Genomic DNA, 10,134 nt, shown 5'->3' on the forward strand with positions numbered 1-10,134 from the left:
TAAATTAATTTGTTTTTTCCATAACTTTAATGGTTTTTTTCCTAGTAACTTTTCTTTCAGTTTTATTGCTTACATCAAATCAACAATATTATAAGATTAGCTATAACGTCATTTCATTGCATTTGCTTCAAACGAAATTCTAATGCCTCTGCGCATTGGCAATCAGCAAAGTTCATTGCCCTCTGCGGCTATCTACGCATTTTTCATTGTTGCACACACGGCAATCAACCGTCAAATTGATACGTTGACGTGCATCAAAGCGTTTTGCGTGCACACAAACACACATATGCACATGCAGATACAAACGCGCAGCGACAAACACAGCTGATATGTCAAGCGAGCGCATCCTTTTATGCAAAGCACTTGTCACATGCTATGTGCGTCAATATGTAATATACGCAATAATTTACAATCTACGCGCCAAATGCAAAGATACRTATATACAAACACTTTTGCGCACACACACACTCATGCATAAGCGCACTCGGATGGGCGCACGCCATTCACTGCGGTGTGATGCGTAGTTTGGCCCAGTTTTGCACGGCGCGTTGCTGATTAAAAACGCACTTGGAAACGCGCGCCACAGSCGCAGCAACCGCTAGCACGTTAGCTGCTACGGCGACGCCAACGCCAGCGCCAAGCGCCACTATGCGACACTCCATTGGCACTTGTTGCTTGTGGCGCGCACTTGCCCGCGTTCACGGCTGACAGCGCGGCAGTGGTGCGCAAGCCAGTTGCTGCTGGAAAAGTGCCAGCTACACACTTACATATAAGCAATTGAAATCAGAAAAGTAAGCTAAAAATAYAAGCTCTATAATYTGTTGTACGTGTGTGCGTTGGCAGGCGCGTCAGCAGCGCTGTCGGCATGGCGAGGGGCACAACTTGCACCTGATAAGCGCGCACGAAATGTGTGTGGCAATCAAAAAATATAAGCAATTGCGCAGCCTCACTGATTACACCAGCAGCAGTAGCGTGCTTGCCTTTTGATCTATATATGTACGTGTATGCACACATACACGTATATGTGCTTTATGATCTTCACTTGCTGTCACGGGCGGGCATTTGCAGCAGTTTTCAATTGAATTGCAGCTAAGACTTCTGAGAAGCGCTATCTAATCACTTGATCCGCTTCTTTATAGCTAAAAGTRATTAATATTATAAAATAATATATAAAATTTCCGATTTCATTTATATGCATGGGCGCTGAATACACAGAAAATAAAAGCAAAAGCAAACGAAAAGAATTTTGCGAGCTGAGCAACATTTTCAGCAGCCTATCAACAATGTTGTTTATAAATAATGGTCMCAGCAACATTGTTAACATTGTAGCGTTGCCAGCTTTTTATTTAATATTTTTTTTTACTCACCACTATTAAGTAAAAACTCATCACACCCAACATACTCACCTTACTAATAAACACCTTATTTCTCTTTCGCTTTCTTACAGAGATGTTGAATTGAACGGTTACAAAATCCCCGCCGGCTCACATGTCATACCGCTGATCAACAGCGTACATATGGACCCCAATTTGTGGGAGAAACCCGAAGAGTTCAATCCACGTCGCTTCCTCGACTCCGAGGGCAAAGTGCGCAAACCAGAGTATTTCATACCATTCGGTGTGGGCCGACGCATGTGTTTGGGTGATGTGTTGGCGCGCATGGAACTGTTTCTCTTCTTCGCCTCGTTCATGCACAGCTTCGACATCACGCTGCCCGAAGGACAACCATTGCCCAGTTTAAAGGGCAATGTAGGCGCCACCATTACACCGGAAACCTTCAAGGTATGTCTAACACCGCGGCCGCTCACGCTGATGCCATGAAACCGCCGGCCGATTTACAAGACGCACGCACGTTATAAATGCTGAAAATGTCAAATGTCAAAATGTTTGACACGCGCGCTTGTAACCAAGTGTGAGCGAGAGAGAGGGAGGGATATGTGAGCGTGGGACTAGTGTATGCTGCAGGCGACTACGTGCAGTTTAATAGCGTATGCGCTTAGTAGTGCGCGCACAACAGCGCGGGCGTGAGAGTAAAAGAGCGCGGTAGTAAAATAGAGCCAGCGCGCACGCGTGCGGACATGCGCTATGTTGCGCGTATTTATACGCGCACACGTTTGCTGATGTTCCAGGTGTACCAGAGCACGGTTTTGTTCCTAATTGACGAATTCTAATTGTCGATAAAACAAACAAAAAAATATTTAGTACATATATTTTAAAAGACATCAACGAATAAGCTATACGATTTTTAAAATTTTGCTACATATATATATATATATATTATATATAGTTATCTAAATAGTTAATATATGCATTTATGGCATATAAGCAGATGGAGAGAGAGCAGAAAAATGAAGAATGAAGTAAATGTATTTTTCTAGTTTTTAAAGTGAAAAAGTAGCGAGCGAGTACCGGTAGGAGACGGCAAAGCCGTCTTTTTGTTACACACCAGACAATATTTATTTGTTTCATAGTATTTTTTATATACAAATATTTCAAATAGAGCGCATTTAATACAATATTTCACAGATAAATTAGAGAAGTTTCCGCTTTCCGCGCATTTTTGCAGCTTTTTTTTGCTTTACCGCTGCTCTTGTTTTATCCGTGAAACACTGTATTTGCGTTGAAAGTGCTCGTAAGCGTAGTTAATTACAGTTAGTGCTCATTTACAGTTACTTACGCAGCTGTTTATTAGCCACGCTTTTGTTGCTAACGTTTTCGCAGAAAACAGCTGTTACCAAATAACGGTAAAAATGCGCACTTACATATAATATAGCAATTAGTTTAAACGCTACAGCAGCCTAGTAACCAACAAATATTTGTCAACAAGTTCTATTCTAGCACCCCCAAGAAGCTGTGTTCAGTAGTTTTATTTATATATTTTGTTTTTGTATAAATTATTAATAAATATATGTASAACACATAACTGCATACATACATACGTTAATTCATAAGCTCAACAATTAGTTTTAAGAAATCATCAGCTTAAGTTTAAAACAACTGTGGTTTAGTTTTATACTCCATGTAACTGTAACGAATATATYCAAACAGTTTTTGTAGCATAATTTTAAGCGCATAATACATGCGTGTGCAAAATGTGCGCACTTGTAGAAAAGACGTAGTAAATAAATGAAATAMATTCACTTAAAAGCATTTTTCACATCACAAATATCTCAACAAATAGCAAAAAACGAATAGTAAATGTAAAATAGACAGCAAATAGTCACGTATACGCCGTGTAGGCCACAGGATGCAGCTAAGACTTATGCATAATTGAAATATTTAATTGTAGCTTGCAAGATAACGGATACTGCGCGTCAATKAGACCAAAAACAAAAAMAAAAAAAAAACAACAACGTAACCACACACACACACAGTAAACATAAATACATATGTAGCATACACACACACACATAAGTATGTGCAATGCATACAAAATTGACGAATTTTTAATTTYATTTGAATTTTTTGTTGTTTTTATTAAATATACACACATATGCAAGCACATGCATTTGCACATATAAATATCATTTGTACACAATTTTATACTTAGTTTCATTAGTTATGCGCTTCGTTGTAGTAAAAATAACCAATGTTCATGTCTATGTATTTATATATTTTTATACAATATATACATATATATGTAATTTTGAAAAGAATACAAGCAACTCACACATACATACATACATATTGAAAAAGAAATTACATAAAACAAAATATATTAAAGGCAAAAAAAGAGATTTTTTATAAACTAAACTTAAATTGTGTTTGATTTTATGTCCTTCTTCACCGCCACAGCTTTGTACATGCCCACGTCATCGTCCTTGACCAGATCCTTCATGTTGCGCATGGGTGTCGCTACGATTTCATAATATTGCGGCACTAATGTTATGCCATTTTCACCGCGCAAGCTCATGATTTCGTGCTCCTGCGACAAACGTATGTAGAAGCCGCGTATTATGTAGCCGGCGTAAAGGAAGAGCATCATGCGCGCGAGTTCCTCGCCGGGGCACATGCGTTTGCCTGCGAAAGTGGTGGAGAAAAAATTTAACTATCAATATTTTTATATATTTGGTAATTTAGAAAAAGATTGTCGTTATTTAACCGGTTAAAATCCGTGTACATACCGGGTACATATAACCGATTGCCATGTAAAGAAAAAATTGGAGTGAGACACAGATATCATGTTTTTTGTTTATATAGCGACCGTAAATATTTTCTAAATAATTTAGAAAAATATTGTCGTAACTTAACCGGTTAAAATCCATATAAATACCGGTTACGTATAACCGATTGTCGTGGAATGAAAGAATTGTCACAATCAGCGAATTTTTTAGCGACCGTAAATATTTCCCAAATAATTTATAAAAATATTGTCATTATTGTACCGGTTAAAATCCATATAAATACCGGTTACGTATAACCGATTGTCATTGAATGAGAGCATTGTCCTACAAAGTGATTTCTATGTGTATATAATGCTCAATATAGATAGATAAAACTAGACGAAGTTATGTGCTTTGTATGCCTTAACTAAGTTTTAAAGCGAATTTGCAGTAAAATTTGCTAGCAATTTGGTTTCACCAAGGTGTACAAAAAATATCGGCATAAACTCAAACGATTCATTGAAATAGCAGTGTATGCTGAACCGTGGWAAAGGAAAGAAAAAGGCAAAGGTGAAAATCGAAGTATCAATGAGATTTTTGAACAGCATGCCATGATTATTAAATTCTGAGTACAAAATTCAGTTTTAGACCATAAAGCTCAGTTTTAGGCAAAATCTTTATACGACCATTATATTTATAATAGGTAGTCACTTGACAGCTGAGTAATTGTTAATAGATTTTTGCACTCTTTGAGCTATYTCTGGGCGAGATTTAAGCTGAATCATATATTGTTAACTAAATAGAATTAATTCAGCTACGGACTAGTCACTCCTGTTCTACATATTTTAAAGCACTGAATTGCTATGTTGTTATGCAATCATACCGAATCGATAATTTTTGTTCCTAAATTGGTAATCGTTTTTTACATTCCCGTGAAGTATGATCTCCGTATGTTAACCAGTGCTTATGTGGCTGCTGTTTGTTTTCTACGCGGAAAATTTCTCTCGCGAGTTGTTATCTTAGAAAAAGACTGAACAACGAGGTTGCTTTAAGTGATTTTTTTACAATGGAATCATGACAACGGAGTTGGTGAAACTGTTTCAGTTATATTATGGGCGGTCCTTTTATTCTTCTTTTTTATCACGAACACAAGTATTTAATTGTCAGAAAGCACTGAGGAAAGACCGTAAAGTCATTGTTATTCAATTCGGAGTCGAGAACAAGAAAACCAAAATACGCTKAAGGCACTGAAGGTCATCCCAGCCGAGGTTTATAATAAGTCTATTGAAATTTGTATTAAGCTTGCTTGTATTGGCTTAGAAGTACATTAAAATGTAGCTATATTTGTCAGTCCGGGACAAATTGAACAGCTGGTATGGTAAATTTAGTTAAAATCCAATAAAAACTTGGCCTTYATCCTTATGCTCTTGCAACTGATAATAATTCTACATTGGATCCCTAACTCTGGAAGCATTACTGCTTCATATTTTGGGGATACGAAAGATAATTTGATGAATAATTGTAAGCTGTTAACAGTTTTAGAGTTTGAGAGGCTCGCAGGGAGAAGTTTCCAAAATTTTTGCATCGCTGCATTGCCAAAATAAACTTGGGTAAAACTATGTTTCTGTCCGATTAGTTAACTGAATTGAATATTACCTGTCTGGAATGGTATGAAGTCCGCAGGCTGGCAGTATTGATCATTGTCATCCAAAAATCGGCCAGGCCAATATAATTCCGGTTCGATCCATTTGAGACGACTCATATGTACAGCCCACTGAAGTGGAATGATCATGCAATTCTTAGGTATTAAACAACCCTGAATGGTGAAGTCCTCCACAGCACCATGCGGTATACCCAKAGGCACCACCGAGCGTATGCGCTGTGTTTCCGAGATGCAWGCGCGCAAAAAGTGGCACTGCTCCAGATGTTCCAAGTCGAAATCGCAATCGGGGATTTTCAAAAGTTCCTACAAATTCATGTRTTTAATTTTAGAAGAACTGATATTTAAAAGCGAATTGAAAACTAGTTTACCGCTCTGAGCTGCTCCTGCACCTCCTGGTACTTGCACATGTAGAGCAAAAACCAGCGCATTGTCGCCAAAGTGGTGTCCAGTCCCGCGCCAAACAAATCCGCCAGCAGATGCAGCAGCTGCTCCTGCGTGTAGTAGATGTCGGTGGACAGACGCTCTTCGGCAATATCGGAATCTTCACGACGCATGCGCTCATCAATGAAATGATCCAATATATTGAAACTCTCGTCGCTTACAGCTTTGCGTTGTTCCCACGTCTGCTCGCGCTTCTTAATGAGACTGTTGTAAATTTCATGTGTGCGTGCCTTGCCATCGAGTAGGAACCGTATGGAGCGCAGGTTCCACGGCAGGAATCTGTGCGCAAAACGAAAAATGCTTAATTAAACAGCGAATATTATGTGTATGTGGGCGTATGTGCTACCGCAGCCAGGGCAGGAAATTCACTGCACCTGAAACGCCCATTAATTTGAGACCCTTCTCCTGCAGCTGGAGCAAATATTTCCAGGTGACGTCATCGCGCGCATATTTGACGCCGAACACCAAGTCGTTGATGATGTTGCCCAATGTGTGCTGCAGCGCGTGGTGTGGATCGAAAGACGAATGCTTCTTGGAATCGTCTCTGAAAGACTGCAAAAAAAAAAAAAAAACAACAAGGAAAAGAGCAAAGAAAAAAGCATTTTAAAAACGAATTTCGCAAACATTCACTTTCAATAGCAGGCAAAGTGTTGTCGGTGTGCGCGTTCCTGTGTTGTTGTTGCTGCAGACTGTCTGGCTTTCTGGCTGCCGCCGTCGCACACTTTCATGCCAATGAATTTGCGAATTAATTTGAAGTACTAAACTAGCCAGCAGCCAGACGTCGCGCAGCTGAGTCATGACAATTTGTTTTTGTTTCCTTTTTTTTTTTGCTTACTTTTGCACTTGTGCSTTCATGTTTGTATAAGTATATGTGTGTTTGTTAGCTACCTTCATGCATTCTATAACGCCGATCTTTATTCTCTGCTCCATTGATTTACGCGCGTTGCCTTGTTTTTTTGTCATGCCCAGGTCTTTCAGCCAGTCGATGACATGCTTGCGTTGATTGCGCCACAGCGCACCTTCCGAACAGATGAGACCTGCGCAGTCAAATGGCGAAAAAAGCACACACAAATGAAAATAAAAGTTTTTTAGCAGACCAGACCAGAACATCAAAGTGAAGAGGATATTAATGAAATCGAAAGTTACCGTTGCTTCGAACACATAAATTCGCTTGCCAGTTGGCGAGACAATGCAAAAAATGTGCGCGCTCAGTTACAKGCGTTCACTGCACAACTGAAAGCGGCGSAAGTTCGCTGCTTAAGTCTTTTGAATTTTGCTCTGCCGCAGTCGCAACAAAATTCTTATCTAGATAYATACATACATACATATACATATATATAGACTCACCGAATCCACCCATTATGCCGTGCGTTACATAGAGCGGTGCGCGCGCGGTGAACTCCTCGCACTTCAAGAATTCCCGCACCGACGCCGCATCGGCCAACACCACCACATCCACATTGCCCAGCCGCAGCGAATAGACCGGACCGTATCTCTTAGCTAATTCCGTTAATGTWTTGTATGGTTCGCGCTTATTGAGAAATGGCAAATAGCCAAGTATGGGCAGGCCCCAGGGTCCGCGCGGATACTTGCGTGAACGCCATGCGCGCAGCACCTCGCTGATGATGACTAATAGCGCGAACAAGCCAAACAGCGCCGTGTACTGTGTACCATGAATTGAGAAATAACAACAAGAACGTGAAATAGTTGTAGTGTGAAAGGCATTCAATTAAATTTCGTGCATTAGTGGCAGGATTCAAATAGATACTATATACGCTTATGAAGTTGTGCAGACACTTGCTATGCAAAAATTCCTTGGCAGATACGTAATTTCACGCGAATAGGTGACTTCACCTCCTTCTAGGAAACGTGAGTACGATTGAATGACGTGTGTAGTTTAGGAACTATATGAATGTGATTAATTTTTAGTTTTACTTAGAAGAATCTGAATCTTCGGAATGCAATGAAAAGACCCTTACTGTATTTAAATAACAATTTTTATTTAATGAAAGCTCTGTTCTTGAACGTCTTAAATTAGGAGTACTTAGATTTTATTAACTTCTTGAAGTAGAAGTACTTAGATTACATTAAGACGTTCAAGAACAGAGATTGTGTTAAATAAAAATTGCTAATAAGATACAGTAAAGGCGTTTCCATTGAATATCGAAGAACTTATACAGATTTTTCTGAGCAAAACTAACTGTGGCTGAAGATCGGCAGCTATAAATTTTCTTAAACAATCGATATAAATAGCACTCCTTGCTGTAATTTCAATATCTTTAATACGCTCTCTGCTAGCCRGACCATCTTAAATCAGCCTCAATTTTCGGTAACAATTTATGGTGAAAAGTTGTCTGTCATCTCTATTTTAGGTCAATTTTCGGCTTACTATTGGGGATGTAGATTAAGGCAAAGAAATTCAGGTCTTCAAAAATTTAAAAGTAGAGTCAATAACCTAAACAAGTAGGCTAGAAATTGTGATAAAATAAAGATGAAAGATTTACTAACTTTTGACTAGTAATCACAATATGGTTAAAGACCCTTTCCATCAATTTTTTTCGCCTTGTACAGAGAGCACATCAACTATATCAGCGGTCTTAAATGTTATGAATAAATCTAACTTCATTTCTTGTAACCGGAGCAAATTAGCTGAAAGCAGCGCCAACATAAAATATGAGAAATAGAGACTTATATAAGATGGCACACCAACACCAACTTAAATCGCTAATGGAGAGTTGGAGACACATCCAGCACCAATACACTTTAAATAACCCAGATAGGAGCAAACCAACCTATCCACCAAACTGTCGATGTAACGATGTTCAATCATTTGTCCGCCTACGTTTAGGGCACACAATAGCCACACATTCGTACTTCTTCARTCGGTCCAGTCCGCCTTACTGCCAACATTGCCCGGGGGCTTCACTAACAGTACATCACCTGCTCGACGGATGCCACCATTTCACAGGAATMAGGAGGACTATCTTCGATAACCAAACACCTACAACACTTTTGAAAACTACGTCTCTCGAGAACGTTACAAAAATATCAAAATATCTGCCAGTGCTCCTTTTTTTTGTGTAAATAAAATAATTGTATTATTTTTTTCACATTTATAAATAAATAAAATTATTTATTTCGCAGTTAAATTTTATAGCAATTTTCGAATTAAAAATAAAAACTACTTAGAAAAACAATARTTTTTAAACAAATTAGTTTGGATTAGAGGTAGTGTAGAGCAAAATTTATTTTCCAAAACTGCTAAAATACACTGCTACAGTGRCTATTGAAATTATTTTTTCCCCTATAGTTATAGGTTACATATATTCCATTTCAACCCATTTTTTATTCGAAATAAAGTAAAATTGCAGAATAACTTTCTAATGACTAACATTCCGAGTTCAAGGATCATACTACCATTTTTTTTGTGATATATGTCTTGAACAAAGTTTGAGATTTGGTTTTTGCTAATAAAATAATCAATTAATATGTAACTTACCACAAAAGCATTGCCTACATTCAGACTATTCTATTAAAAAATCTTAGAAAATTTATCTAAGTCATAAACCTATCTAATATTTCATATGGAGATAACCGCGCAAAACTGTGACATTRAAGRGTTAGGTGGGTTTGAAAATTTCAAAATCGATTTTTTTTTATCCTATTAAATAGAACAATATGTTTAAAATATTCTCYCAAAATTTTAAATCGATCCGARTAAAATTCTAAGAGATAGGCCCTTCGGAAGTTCCGCCCATCAGGCAACGTCGATGTAGCGTAAAACTTTAAATGCGTTTTTCTCAAAACTCCATTTTTGAAGTCCGCGGACATGATTTCTCGAAAAGTTATATRCCGATTTAGTTCAAATTGTGCACACATCTTTAAAACAACATTATCTAGTTTTAGAACGAAGAAGTATTTTTTTAAT

At 38.2% G+C, this 10,134-nt stretch overlaps 2 protein-coding genes across 3 annotated transcripts in view; one reads left to right on the forward strand and one right to left on the reverse strand.

Annotated features, from left to right (window-relative positions):
• Positions 1 to 1,896, forward strand: part of LOC108975901 (cytochrome P450 18a1) — an 8,723-nt gene extending 6,827 nt beyond the window's left edge. The window contains 2 exon segments of the mRNA XM_018944713.1: positions 1,448 to 1,806; positions 1,809 to 1,896. Of these exon segments, the coding sequence (XP_018800258.1) occupies positions 1,448 to 1,806; positions 1,809 to 1,858 (409 nt within the window). The 3' untranslated portion in view covers positions 1,859 to 1,896.
• Positions 1,897 to 3,692: 1,796 nt separating this feature from the next.
• LOC108975900 (cytochrome P450 306a1) overlaps positions 3,693 to 10,134 on the reverse strand; it is a 9,356-nt gene continuing 2,914 nt past the window's right edge. Inside the window, exons 2-7 of one of the 2 annotated variants that reach the window (XM_018944712.1) lie at positions 7,554 to 7,869; positions 7,095 to 7,243; positions 6,553 to 6,758; positions 6,134 to 6,485; positions 5,759 to 6,068; positions 3,693 to 4,019 (exon numbers count right to left, since the gene is read on the reverse strand). In XM_018944712.1, coding sequence (XP_018800257.1) covers positions 3,754 to 4,019; positions 5,759 to 6,068; positions 6,134 to 6,485; positions 6,553 to 6,758; positions 7,095 to 7,243; positions 7,554 to 7,869 — 1,599 coding nt within the window. In that variant the 3' untranslated portion in view covers positions 3,693 to 3,753. The remainder of the gene's footprint in view (positions 4,020 to 5,758; positions 6,069 to 6,133; positions 6,486 to 6,552; positions 6,759 to 7,094; positions 7,244 to 7,553; positions 7,870 to 10,134) is intronic. The other variant, XM_018944711.1, reaches the window with a different exon arrangement.

This window comes from Bactrocera latifrons, unplaced genomic scaffold (assembly GCF_001853355.1).
Source record: "Bactrocera latifrons isolate USDA-ARS-PBARC rearing strain unplaced genomic scaffold, ASM185335v1 scaffold_7, whole genome shotgun sequence".
Lineage (NCBI taxonomy): Eukaryota > Metazoa > Arthropoda > Insecta > Diptera > Tephritidae > Bactrocera > Bactrocera latifrons.